A 13,320-nucleotide genomic window follows, 5' to 3' on the forward strand; every position below is an offset into this window, starting at 1 on the left:
CTTCAGTTTATTTATGAAGCCCGTAACCCTTAAGCTTGTCTAGCCTGTGTTTATGTCCCTGCTACTTGCTAAGAAGACTTGCGGCAGCTGGCCTTTAAACTACTGTTGAATTCTGGAAGTTCAGATTAATGTACATGTGGGAGGGCCACGTGGATTGCTGTTGGGGCTTTCCTCGGGGCCGATGGGGCCCCTGATCCCCCAGGAAGGCTTCTGGGTACTCGATACTTGAGACTGCACCCCCCCAGCGCCGGGGCCCTAGCGGTAACCAACACCCCCCCATGGTGCAGACCCAGCGAGCGAGGGCCGTGGGGGAAGCGCGGTTCGATCTGTCCTCTCGTTGCTTTCCCAGCACACCATCTTCAGGAGGAAGAAATGGGTTTTTCTGTCTGTAATTCGCTTCGAATCCACACGCCTTCATCATGTTCTGACCGTGTGCAGGCGCGGGACACCCCAGACTTGGTCCCAGAGCTCAGGGTCTCCTGAGGAACAGGGGCGACTGCAGTAGATTCTGGGGAGCTCACCTGGGAAGTTCACTTCCATGAGGCCTGCAGCGTGGTGTGCGATGAGAGCAAGGACACAGGGACCTAATTTCACCCGAGGGGACACCTCTCTGAGGAGGTGATGTTGAACCAGACCTGCGGGTTAGGTACGATCTGCTGGCAGGCAGCGCGGGGAGGATACGGTGAAGGAGGTGAACGTGAGGAGAGAGGCAGGGACACGGTCGGGAAGGGTCCGAAGCGCAGGATCTCTGTCCGCATGGAGTGTGGCAGGCACCCCCCACTGTGCCCCAGCCCCGAGGCTCTAAGCCCCTCCACTCTGAGTTGTTATAGACCCTTCATTAGGTCCCCGTGTTGATTAAATCACTGGCCCTTGGTGATTTGTTCCCCTCCTGGGAGTTGGGGCTGGAAGTTGTAGCCCTCGGACTCCAGGCTGGTGACCCTGGGTCCCAGCCCCACCCTGCGTCTCTCCAGGAGTCCAGGCCTCTGGCCACGTCTTCAGCGCACAAAAAGTCAGATTCCAACGGTTTGGGGGTCCTGTGCCCAGGAAGGCATTTCTTGCCCTTCCTGTGTATGCTGGCTTCAGTGGGCTGCGGAAGCTGTCAGCGGTGCCACGTGGGGCCACACCCGGATTGGGAAGCATCTGAAGTCTCCAGCTGATTAATCAGCCATTAAATAGCCAGCTTGTTGCTTTTTTTATACAACTTTTTGTTTTGGGATGAGTGGATGTACAGCAAAGCTACAGAGATGGAACAGGGAGCGGCTTTGCACCCTTCTCTCTCCATCTTCTCCCAGCATTCGTGTAATCTCGATACATTTGTCACAAGTAAGAAACGAGTGTTTTCTTCTAGGTGTAGATTTGCGTCCTTCTGTGGTTTCTTTTTCCTCTTCCCGTGGTATTTGTTAGTTGTTTGTTTATCGAGAGAAACTATTTCATACCTGGGTGTTCGTGTTTCATAGTCGGGGGACACAGCTCAGGGACGACCTTCCATGGAACTCAACCCAAAGAAGCTCTTCACATTCCAGAAACACTTTGCACTCTGGAAGATACGGGCCACCGTCATCTCCTCAAGATCTTTCATGGGATCAGAATTTCTGTAGAAATCTGCATCTGCCCTCTTTCTTGGGTTGGCCACAGCAAACTTGGCCAGAGGCCTCGCATCTGAGGTTTCGTCTGGGCACCGGAAGTCATGGTAGCTGTTCTCAACTCCAGCCTCAAACCCAGCATCCTTCCTGAGGCAGAGGTGGCCTTGTGTGGTGTTTCTGTGGGGAAAACCAGTCTTAGAAATGAGAAGTCAGGGATTAAAGGAAATCCAGTTTCTCGATCGGATGGATGTTATCATGTCACCCTCCATGTGACCGTGCTATTTCCACTGCTGCCGGTGGTGCATCAGAGCGTCCTGTCCCTGCCACGCTGGTGCTTGTGATTGCAAGTCTGGTTTTTAAAACACATCTTGTATTCTGTTAAACCACTGAGGGTATTCTCAAAGTGAAATTCCTCCCTTCTTTTCAGCACCCAGCTGGTCGGCCAACTTCGATGTCCCCATGGAGACGACCCACGGTGCTCCCTTAGATTCTGTCGGGTCTGATGTCTGGAGCACAGAGGAGCCGATGCCGACCAAGGAGACGGGCTGGGCTTCTTTTTCAGAGTTCACGTCTTCCCTGAGGTGAGTGCTCGGGTGCCAGCCCCTCCCCCTTTCCGCGGGAGGGTTGGGGGTGGCGTGTCAGCTGTGGGCACTGTTTGTGAAGGTGGTGCCTTCCCCGAGATGACAGATCAGTATAGGGGGGACAGCGACAAATTCAAGGAAACCGGCCTCCGGCCTCCTCCCAGGACGAGCCGAGAAAGGCAGTCAGTTGTGCACTCAGCCCAGGAAGGTGCGGCCCCAGGAGGCGACACAGCTGACGGAGATGCTGTCTGCAGGGCGTGTGCGGCCCCACCGCGCATGCGCTCGGGAAACAGGATGGAGAATGGGGACAGGGTGGAGCCGAAGAACTCACAGGTGCCGCTGTACGGAGCGCTGCGGGAAAGTGCAAGACGTATCTTGAAGTGAACGCATAATATGAATTTGTATGTCACCTGTAACTGTAAATCAGGGACGTGAAAGATACGGTTGTCGTTCTTGTTATTGGTAGCTTTCTTACTGACAGCACCTATCACTTCATAGTTTTCCTGAATAATATTGTCAGCATTTGAGTATTAACCGTGGACTTCAGGTCTTATTAGGCTTAGTTTGATTTGCTAAACATTATTTTATTCTGTCTACTGAGAAGAAACCCGACCTTCACCACCCCTTTTCAAAGACTGTTGCTTTCCCTGTTCTAACGAGCAGTGTTAACTGCTCAGTGGTAACAGGCCAGACCGGAGCCCGTGTTACTGTCCTTGGCAGAGCACAGGGCCAGCTCCAGCCTTGCCAGCCGCGGCAGTGCCAGCGGGAAGTTCTTGTTCGGGGGTAGAAGTGAGCTTGGTGGCAAATGTCCCTAAGGCATTGTAAGTTATTTGACTGACTCTGGCCCCAGACCGTCGCGTTTCCACCTCTTGCTTTCTGCCATCTTCCTGTAACTGAAGGCCAAGCGCCCTCAGTTAATCAGAAGATTGTCGAAGGAGCTTGCTCGCCTCTCCCCTTGTGCTCGTCATGTTAGCTCATTATCAATGAGCTACTCAGAGTGAGGGGCTCAGGGTAAGTAGGGATTTTTGTAAAAATGGCACCACAGAAACAGTGATACCACGCAGTGTGAATCCCTGCTGTCCCAGCCCTGGGGCCTGGGGATCATGGGGAGGATGTGGACTGGTGCCCTTCAAACCTTCCCGCACCCCACCCTCCCGAGAAGTCCCTAAGCTGCCATCCCGCTGCTTTTGCGAAGCAGTTACCTGCCCACGCCCGTCGACCTCCAGATAGCGTGCTTCCCTCCGCACATAGATCTCCGTGTCAGCTGAGCCAGTGACCCACTGCCTGTGTCTCACCACTGAAACTGGAAGGGACTTTCAAAGGGTTTTGTGAAGAACAGTAACTGAGAGCTGTTTCCCGCTGCTAATGAGCTGAATTTTCTCTTTTCTAAAAGTACAAAAGATTCTCTAAGGAGTAATTCTCCAGTGGAAATGGAAACCAGCACTGAGCCAATGGACCCTCTGACTCCCAGTGTTGCCGCGCTCGGAGTGCAGCCAGAAGGTGGGTGCGGAGAGCGAGGCTCGAGCCCACGGGCCCGCTGGCTGCTCCTGGGAGGTGGTTCGGGCTTCCACTTGGTGCTCAGTTTTCCAGATCTAGTTTTCCTGTCTGCGTAATAGGTTTGGGCTCAAGGGCTCATAGGAGTCAGGAAATTGGGCTGGTAGCTCTAACGTCCACAGGGCAAGTAATGGAGAGAATCTGCGTTTCCATTTCAGAGCTGAGCTCGTTGATTCTGGAAGGCATAGGGGTCTAAGTTGTCAGTTACTCCGTCCTGCCAACACGCAGACACGGACACAGGCCCAGAAAGGACAAACGAGTTAGCTTGCGGCGACCGGGGTGCCGACCAGAGTTAGTCACGTGTGTTTTCAGGCCCAGCTGGTGCCCAGCTCTTTTGTCACATGGAATTTGCTGGAACCTGTGTGTGTCCAGGCACGTTTCAGGCTGTAAGGCTGTTCATTTTCTTCTCGCCTTTATGAACAGTCAGAATGGTCCAGGGTGTCCAGAATGGTTCAAGCTGCACAACACTGGCCTTGCCGAGGCCCTGAGCTCTTTCCAGCCTGGTGAGCAGGGCTGGGGAGGAGGTTGGTGAGAGGGGGATGTGAGGAATTAGAATGTGGAGGGGAATCGAACAAGGAGTGAGGAGGCGGGGGCCGTGGGAGACAAAGGAACCAAGGGGGGAAGTAATAAAACCAGTAACCAGCGTCTATTTGTCTTTCTTTTAGACAGTTCATATAGGTGACATCGCTTTATCCCTCAGCAGTTTTGCAAGTGGGTTTAGTTACCCTCATTTTACAGATAAGAAAGTCTTGCTCTAGGGGATCTACAGCTAGTAAGTGGAGGCTGAGGCTCGAATTCAGCAAATGTGACCGCAGAGCCCAGGTTCATAACCAACATACCACATAGCTCCCTGTGACAGAATAAGAAGTAATCCACAAGCAGCCATAGGAAAGTCACTTAAGAAAAAAAATGGGACCCAAGGGGACCCAGTTGAAAATAGGACCCAACTGAAAGAATAACAGGACGAATGAGAACAGTGCCCCGAATTCACTGTAACCGCAGGACTTGTGGGTTGAAGTGGGTGAGGCTAGAATGTATCTGGCTGCCTAGTGTGCCGCAGGCTGTGGCCTGGAGCCTCCGTAGAGGGGACGCCGGGGACATCGGTATGTGGGTGGAGGGCAGAGCTGGGAAGGCCAGGGGCCCGCCGGGCCTGTGCTGAAGAGGGCCTGCGGGACGCCTCCCTGGTGGGCATTTTCTAGAAGCCTGTGCCCGTCAGGAACTGGCCGAGGCAGCGGCCAGCAGACCATCTCTTCCTTCTCCAGGCAGTGGCCGGGACGTCGGGTGGCCAGGGCTGCACAGAAGGTGGGGCGTGGTTCTCATTGGTTTTAGTGCGTGTGGCCATCGACTGTGTCATTTGCAGCTCCAGGTAGCATGGCCATGGAGGCCAGCTCTGAAGGAGAGGAGGACGCGGAGAGCACAGACAAGGTAACCGAGACCGTGATGAACGGCGGCATGAAGGAAACGCTCAGCCTCACTGTAGATGCCAAGACGGAAACCGCAGTCTTCAAAAGGTAACCGGGGCTGGAGCGTGTGGCGGCCTCAGGCTGTTGGGAGGCTGGGGGGCTCGGGGGGTCCTCCCATGTTAGCATCTTTCATTGGGTTTATTATTGTGGGTTCAGACATTGGCTGGACCTCTTCCCAGCATCTCTGTTCAGCCCAGTAAATCTAAACGAAGATGTGGAGAGTTTGGGGTCCCTGAGTGCCTTTCTCTCTCTCTGTGTCGTGCTCAGAAGACCATAGATTGTGTCTAGCAGGCCCCAAATACAGTTCAGGAGAAGGACGCCTCTGTAGTCATGCTAGAAACTGGCATGCAGCCAGGCCCCAGCCCGTCAAACCCAGAGGGTCAGCGTCGTGCATGCCACTTTCTCCAGACACTATGTAGCCGCGAGGATTCAGTAGCGAAATGGTAGCTTAGGAAGCATTGTGGGTGTTAACCTCACGTAAGTTCGTGGATCAAAAAAGGAATCATAGTGGAAAATAAAAACAAAACTGAAAGGGTAACAAAAACACTTCTGTCAAAACTCGTGTGTTGTACAGAATCCACGCCTGCAGCTGTGTCTCCCTGCAGCACCTGGCCTTTAGGATCGGGAAGGGCACTTCCCACCCCGTTAGGGGCCACTGCCAAACACACAGCAGGCGTGAGAGGGGAACGCGGATTTCCTCTGAGCGTGCAAGCTCACAAGTTCAAAGTTAGAAGCTAGCGAGGGCTCCTGGGTGGCTCAGTCAATTAAGCATCTGATTTCAGCTCAGGTCCATGAGTTCGAGTCCTGCGTCAGGCTCTGTGCTGCAGCTCGGAGCCTGGAGCGCTTCAGATTCTGTGTCTCCCTCTCTCTACCTCTTCCCCAGACACGTGCTCTGTTTCTGTTTCTCTCTCTCTCTCTCTCTCTCTCTCAAAAATAAATATTAAAAATATATTTTTTAAATAATAGCCTTTTGGAGTGCCTGGGCGCCTCAGTCAGTTGAACATCTGACTCTTGATTTTGGCTCAGGTTCTGATCCTGTGGTCATGGGATCGAGCCCCACATTGGGCTTCATTCATGCTGAGCATGGAGCCTGCTTATGATTCTCTTGGCTCTTTCGCTCTCTCTGCTCCTTTCTCCTGTTGACACTCTCTCTAAAATAAATTTTTAAAAAATCAGTAGCCGTTTTCGGCATCAATAATAAGCAACCAGGACGTGTAAGAAAAGGCATTTATGAGCTACATCAAACTTAAGATAATTCCTGAGTAATTAAACCCACGTAGCTAGAGAGAAAACTGGGAGGGAGCGATAGAAGCAAGCCCAGAAGAAGAGTAGGCAGAGAGGCCACAGTGGAGGTGGCAGCGCTGTGCATGGAGGCAGCAGTCGGGCGTCGGGCGTTGTGGAAAGCGAGGTGGGATTGGGGGTGCGCACCCTGGGGCACACGGGCCTTCCCAGCTGCGCCGAGCACACAGGGTACAACGAGGTGTGCCGCTCACCGCCAGCTCTGTGCCTCAGAGCACACACGTAGGTGGTGACCGTGCATTTACAAGAGTGGAAGTAACGTGTGGTAAGCAAGCACATCCGGGTAGTTGCTTTCATGAGGATGGGGTGGGGGTGGGGATAAAGGAGAGTAAGGAACCAGGCAACTCGGGTAAATCTTTAGGCTTTAGATCAGTTCCCTCCTTATAAATTGCTGAGACCCCTCTGAAAGCCACCGAAAAAAATTTTCCTAAGCAAATGCAGGACAGGACCCGGCTCTAGGAATGATGGCCCTTCCTGGAGGGAACCTCCAGCTGCCCTTTAGGTAACTTCAGTGCCATCTTAACTGTGTCCCCACAGGACATCCTGGGACATGTGTCCCCATGGGAAGTAGGCAGCGGCCTACTTGCGCAGCCCACAGAGTCCCCCCGCGTTTGCTGCTTGTCTTTCCCCGCCAGCCGCCATTGAGGGGCGAGAGAGCCCTGCCAGCACTGCGTCGTCCGAGCCCTCTGGCCCTTCGGAGCGGCCTTCGCCCGTTGTGGCCGCCCTTCCTGCCTCGCTTCCTTCACGGTGCTCCTCGAGGAGCTCCGCCCCACCACAGGCCCCCGGTCCCCTGCTCACGTGACTGGGGCCGCCAGCGGATCGGGGTCTGTCCTGCTGACTGTGTGATGCTGGGCTGGGCCCTGAGAGCAAACTGCCTTAACTAAAGACTCGTTCCTTCAAACAGGTTCATTTGACACCTCCACCGAGTCTGCCGTTCTGCGTACGTGCAGTCGTGGACACACTCCCCCCCCACATTCCTCATTTATAGGAGTATTCTGAAACTCTTGTACATTTCTTTTTCTGTTTTGCACACTTGGCTTCAGAGTGTTGAAATCCTATCGGTATGTAGAGTAATGCGGGCCGTTCTTGATCCGACTTCAGCTGCATTACATCATCCTTCCTCCGGGTCCCCCCCGTGTGTGGTCCTTTTCTGTCGTGATTTCCCAGTCACTGTCTGTGGTCCCTGCGGTCCCTGCCCTGAGCATGCCCAGCCCCAGGGCTGTCCTCCATGGCAGCCACAAATTCAGGCTCATTGCATGTGCCTTCATCCTCCACCCGAGCTGGCGCCCAAGGCCTCTAATGCTGCCTCTCATCCTCTTCTCCGCAGCGAGGAAGGAAAACTGTCTACCTCTCAAGATGCTGCTTGTAAAGATGTGGAGGAGGGCCCTGAGACGGCAGGGGCGAAGTCTGCGGGCCCCCGGCCCCTCAGCGGTAGCCCAGAGCAGAGGTAACTCCCCCTGGCTCAGGTCTGCCCCGGGTCTGCTCTGCCTGTGGCTCTTGTCTCCTGGGAGCTGGGAGGAAGGTCGGCATCTAGGGCTGGGGGTGGAGGAGGGGTCCTTACAGTTGTGCTCGGGCATTCGGTGACAGCCCGGTGGAGTTTTCTCAGGCCACCTCTAGGCAGGGTGCCTGAGTCAGGGTCTTAGGACAGTTCGCCTCCTTGTCCCAAAAGGTGGAAACCTGACTAGTGTTTGGAGATTCAGCAACCTCACTGGCTCTTTAAAAAATCACTGGGAATGGAAAGGTCTCGGATGCTGGCGCACCTTCCCCCTGTACGGCTTTTTTTTTTTTTCTTTTTTTTCTTTTGAGGACATGCCATGTTGAGGCTGGTATTGAGCCCCTCCGGGTTTGGGTCTCTAGGCTGGGCAGCCAAGTTCTCATTGGGTCCCCAGGTCCTAAGCCACCGGCCACAAGCAGCCCCTGGTGCCCCCTTTCCCACAGTCCTGCACATGTGACACACAGGGAGAGCCTGCCTAGAGGCCCTTTTATAAATGCGGCTAAATATTCTTAACCCTTGGATGACTCCCGGTGTGGTTTTGGTTTTGCACAGTGTTTGTCTTGATGAAGGGTGAGAATCCCAGTGGCAGAGCTGAGTGATGTGGAACATGATGTTTTCTTTCTAGTCCCCTTTTGCTTACACTGAGCCAGTGGTCTGAAGGGATAGACCAAGCCAAAGCCTCAGCCACCGGGCGCCCCAGCCCATACACACGGCCTCGCAGGTAGAGCAGGGGCAGCCTCCGAATGCTCCAGAGCTCGCGCCCGAAGAGGAGGACTTACCCTTGGGCCACAAGGAACTTGGCTCAGCACTTCCCAGAGCTGACCGTTTTGGTCCTACGTATCTGGGTTTGTACGTTCCTTCGATAAGGAATAAAGTAACCTTTAAAGCCATTTCAGAGAAGTTGTACTTTCCCCCTCGCCAGACCCCCACTTCCCGAATCTTCATCATTTTTGGGGTAACATAACCAGCCGGGACCAGCAGGGGGCGCTCTCTGTTCACTGGTCGGCAAACCCTGCTTTTTGTTCCTTTACTGGGAATGACCGTCAGAATGAGGGGTTTGCTTTTATTGTTAAAACAAAGCCTTTTGGGCGTGTAAGACAAATTAATCACAAGAGCTGTTTGAGCGCGTTGGCTCTGGTGAGGGCTTTGGAAGGAGGGGCCGAGGGACACCCCAGGCCCGGGCATGCAGGCGTCCAGGCAAGTCACCGTTTTGGCCTGCAATTTTCAGTGGTTTTTTTTTAAAGGTATTTAGTGGGATCTTACTCCCGGTAGTTGCGTCCTCTCCCTAATCCCACCTGCAAATGCCTTCGGGTGGAGAACGGCTCTGAAGGCAGGGTGGCCCAAGTCCGTCCGGGTTTGGAGAAGTCGCTTCTGGAGCCTCCTGTCTTCTCGGACATCAGTGATGCAGGAGGCTCTGCGATCATCTCCCAGGCTCTCTGGAGCGTAGATCATTTGCCTCCGCAGAACCTGCCTAGAAACATCCGGTGTGACGAGCCCTGCCTGCTGGACCGAGGTGGCGGGGGGTGCACCGGGGAGAGCTGGTGGGAGACCCTTGTGTCCGTGCTCTCATCTGTCCGTCCTTCCTCCGTCCGACACATGGGAGCACGGCGGCCACGGGTCTAGGCCTGGGGGTGAAGCAGCAGCGTAACAGACGCCCGGGCGGTGGAGGGCCGTGTAGAACAAGGTGCCGCGGGAGAGAGGGCAGGAGTCCCACTTAATACGGACGGTGGAGGGAGGCTGCCTGCAAGGTGGCATTGAGCTGCCGTGGTGACCGGGAGAAGGTAAGTCTGGCCTGTCACGTCTGTGCCCTGAGAGCGACATGCGGCCGCGTTGGAGGTAGAGCTGTTGGGACTCGCCGTGAGCACCGGTCCCCACACAGCTCCTGTCACGGCTGGGCGTGGTGCTTCCCGAGGCTGACAGGTGCACTGCCGCCGGATTTCATCGTTAACAACAGTTGTGTGCGCCACCCGTGCCGGCCAGCTTTGCACACGTCCCGTCTCACCCACCCCCAGGGCCTTCTTGTCCCCACCCCCCTTCACAGAGGGAGAAGCTGAGCTGAGAGAGTTTGGAAAATGCTCTGGAGACCCTGCCGCCTGTGAGCGGTGACAGTGGGATCTGTGCCAGTGTGTCCCTGAGGCACAGAGTCTCCTCGAATGTGGGCAGGTCGCTTGCGGAGCCGGCTTCTGGTCTGTCACCTGTAGCAGGTGTCTGGAGCCCCGGGCTTGTGAGGTGCAAGCCGGACCCGAAGCACCCGTGTGCACCCAGCACCCTTTTCCGGAAACACTGCACGTGGGGCTGTCGTTTTAGCAGGAACGGGAGTTTGTATGTCCGCCACCACGTTGTCTGTCTAGCCTTCCCTCCTCGGTGCACCCACCTCAGCCCTAACGCTTGTCTGGCGGAAGCACATCAGTGAAAATGCACACCTGTTTTCCAGGGCTGCCTGTGTCCATGCTCCTTTCCCCTCTTTTGGTAGAAGAATCCTGTTCTTTGAGTGAAATTTTATGTGGATTCTAATACATTGATCAAAAAGTTGTTTGGAAGGAGGAATGAGCAAGTGGTTCACGACGGGTCTGGAACCATGGTCCAAAAGCCACTGCGCTAAGTCGCACGTGCACTCCTGGAAGGCTGCGGCACGATGGCTTCGTGGAGCCCTGCTCCACCATGACCCTTGCTCAGTGCCCACTGTCCACACACAGGGGACACGTTGAAGCCACTCAGATTCCCAGGAGGTTTGGAGAAACAAATCTGTGAAGCAGTCCATTAAGGATTCCATGAAGGAACCCCCCATCCCCAGGGCCAGGCCTCGTGCTAATGTTGAACGTTCCCGCCCCCAGGGAGCTGGACAAGGTGTCTCACACACCATCTTCCGTGCCTGCGTTGAGTGCCTCAGATGTCTGTCTCTTCCCCGTAGGACTGACCAGCCGAGCACGCCCGGCGACACGTCCGTCAATGGCCCCGTATGATGAGGGGCCTCCGCTGCTGAGGGCCGCAGACCGCCACCGTTGGGGCCGCCGGAGTCTTCACCGGGAGCCCGCCCCGCCGCCACTGCTGCACTCGCTCTGCAAGGGATCAGGACCAGCAACCTTTCTATTCTAGATTCTAAGACGCTGTACAGAGAAATCCAGAAGTGTAAAAATATTGCACATTGACAAATACCAAGAATTTTTGCGTATGTTTATATTGTATTGTTCTAAATGATGGGTAGCCTGTGAAATACGATCTTGCCACCCATGTAATAATAGTAGTCATACTATAGTTAAAATGGCTGTAAGAATAGTTTTATAAAAGTGAATACACAGATCTATTGTATTTGAAACATAACTATTTGACAATTATTAGTGTGACCAAAGTATTAGGCCGTTTTCATACATTTTTCACCTTGTACAAAAATTCTGAATTCATTTCCCTTCCAGGCTGGCGAGGAGTCGTAGGGCTGAAAACGCCCCTTAAGTGTTATTTTGGTTGTTCTGACTTACAAAACGTGATTTTGGAGAAGAAATATTTGGTGTTCTTTTTATAACCAGCTTTTGATTGGTAACTGTTTTCTGTATTGTTTTAAACGGATCAAAAAATGTAAGTCTATTGGTAGAGATTGAGTATTTATTGCTACAACTTAGCTGATAAATTGATGTTATTGTAAAGCCATATGTTCTGTTAAAGTCTCGTTTGCTTGAAATGGTTATTCCTACAAGTGAGACACTAGACTGTGTGGAGTGTACATGGCTTGTGGTTTGAGTTGCTTCGTTTTTCGTTTTCGTTTCTGTTTTTTGTTCTGTTTCAGTAGTTCCTCTGCCTTTTAACCCATTCACCAAAATTTACCTTGTTAACAAGCATCACCAGTGAACATTTCCGAGCAGTTTGCGTGTTTGGCGGACCTGCGAGGCGGGTCAGCTGGAGAGCGCTCATGCCGCAGGCTGGTGTTATAAACCCGGAATCAAAACCCGGCCCCTAAGCATGGTGATTGTTTTCCTGTACCTTGTGAGGTTTTCCACTCGTAAATTCTAAACCAGTGTATTTTTTTTTTTTTAGAACTGGTTTGTGTATATATATAGTGATTATGGATACTAATTCAATGTAATTTATAATTTTCTATGTCAATATAAAAATACATCACAGCCTTCTCAAACAGCTGAAGCAATATATTGTATATTGCCATATCGTCTGGGGAAAGGGTTCAATTACTTCACCTCTTGCACTTTTAGACGCAGATCAGTTTTTCATTTCTGTAATAGAAAATTATTCACGTATTTTTACATCATTTGTTTTTCCTGACCAGTATTTAAAACCAAAAGGATATTCTGAATAATGGCCAACGATTTTTTTAGAACTAGCATCCCAAGCAGCGTGCCTAAACATTACATTGCAAATGGAAATAAAAAAAAAATCAAATGTTGAATGCCTTATTTCTTATTTACTTTTCCATTGTAAACGGTGTGGAAACTCGAGGTGAGTCTCACCAAGGCGGGCCCGGTGCGCCGGGGACGGTCGGCGGGGGTGCCGCCCCTGGCCTTGGCGCACCTCCTCAGGAACCCTGTCCGCGGTGAGCTCCTCCCTGAAGAGACTGTGCTCGTGCCCCCGCCTCCGGAAGCCAGCGCCGCCAGAGGACAGGCTCCTTCCATTCGGCCCGAGGATGCGGACTTCCAGGCCGGCCAGCTGCCGCCAGGGCCCGGCTCCAGGGCGCCGCGGTTCGGAGCCGGTTGGCTTCTCCATCCCACCCCAGGTAACGCAGCGTCTCATTTCATCCCACCTCCTGCTGACGAGAGAACCCTCGAGGTTTGCCTCTGGAGTAGCATTTTGTTTAGCTTGACCAGCGTGGCAGGGAGAAGACACGAGGGTAGAAGGGAGCGAGCGCCTTGGGGGCGGCGGCCGCGGGCCAGGAGCGAGCACGCTCTCAGTGCCTAACTTCTGTGTAAGGGCCACACCGAGTTGTGAGACTAACAAATGTCTACAGTGCAGTACCTGTATCAGAGATAACTGCGACAAAAATAAAGCCTGATTCTTCGTTTCTAGAAATCTCCTCTTGTGCCTCGCTTGGGCTTTCATAAGCAGACAAGGTGTGTAACAGGGCGCCCTGACCTAAGCTCGGAGGGAAGAGTGTGCCATCCCTAGGGCACCCCAACCCGGCCACCGGTGGCGCTCCGGGGCCCAGGAAGAACTGCAGACAGGGAACCGCCGCGCACCCTTGTCGCTAGGTGGCTTACTGGTTCTGCAGCGCCTCCCCATCTCCATGCTTCTCCGGCCTGTATTTTTGGCCTCCATCCCTTCCAGTGACTCTGGGGGTAAAATTCTCGGGCTCCATCGGGAAGCTTAAATCATGAGGTTAAAATCCAGCCTCTTGTTTTTCA

General features: G+C 53.4%; 1 protein-coding gene across 14 annotated transcripts in view; it reads left to right on the forward strand.

Moving 5' to 3' along the window:
• Window positions 1-12,984, forward strand: part of PPP6R3 (protein phosphatase 6 regulatory subunit 3) — a 132,622-nt gene extending 119,638 nt beyond the window's left edge. For 7 of the 14 annotated variants that reach the window (XM_039235405.1, XM_039235406.1, XM_039235408.1 and 4 more), the window contains 5 exons: window positions 2,011-2,164; window positions 3,558-3,664; window positions 5,079-5,229; window positions 7,808-7,927; window positions 8,601-8,865. In XM_039235405.1, coding sequence (XP_039091336.1) covers window positions 2,011-2,164; window positions 3,558-3,664; window positions 5,079-5,229; window positions 7,808-7,927; window positions 8,601-8,700 — 632 coding nt within the window. In that variant the 3' untranslated portion in view covers window positions 8,701-8,865. Of the gene's footprint in view, window positions 1-2,010; window positions 2,165-3,557; window positions 3,665-5,078; window positions 5,230-7,807; window positions 7,928-8,600; window positions 8,866-10,886 lie in introns of those variants that run through there. The other 7 variants (XM_039235407.1, XM_039235409.1, XM_039235411.1 and 4 more) reach the window with 2 other exon arrangements.
• The last annotated feature ends 336 nt before the right edge of the window (window positions 12,985-13,320 follow it).

Source organism: Hyaena hyaena, unplaced genomic scaffold (genome assembly GCF_003009895.1).
Source record: "Hyaena hyaena isolate Hyena2069 unplaced genomic scaffold, ASM300989v1 scaffold_98, whole genome shotgun sequence".
NCBI classification, from domain to species: domain Eukaryota; kingdom Metazoa; phylum Chordata; class Mammalia; order Carnivora; family Hyaenidae; genus Hyaena; species Hyaena hyaena.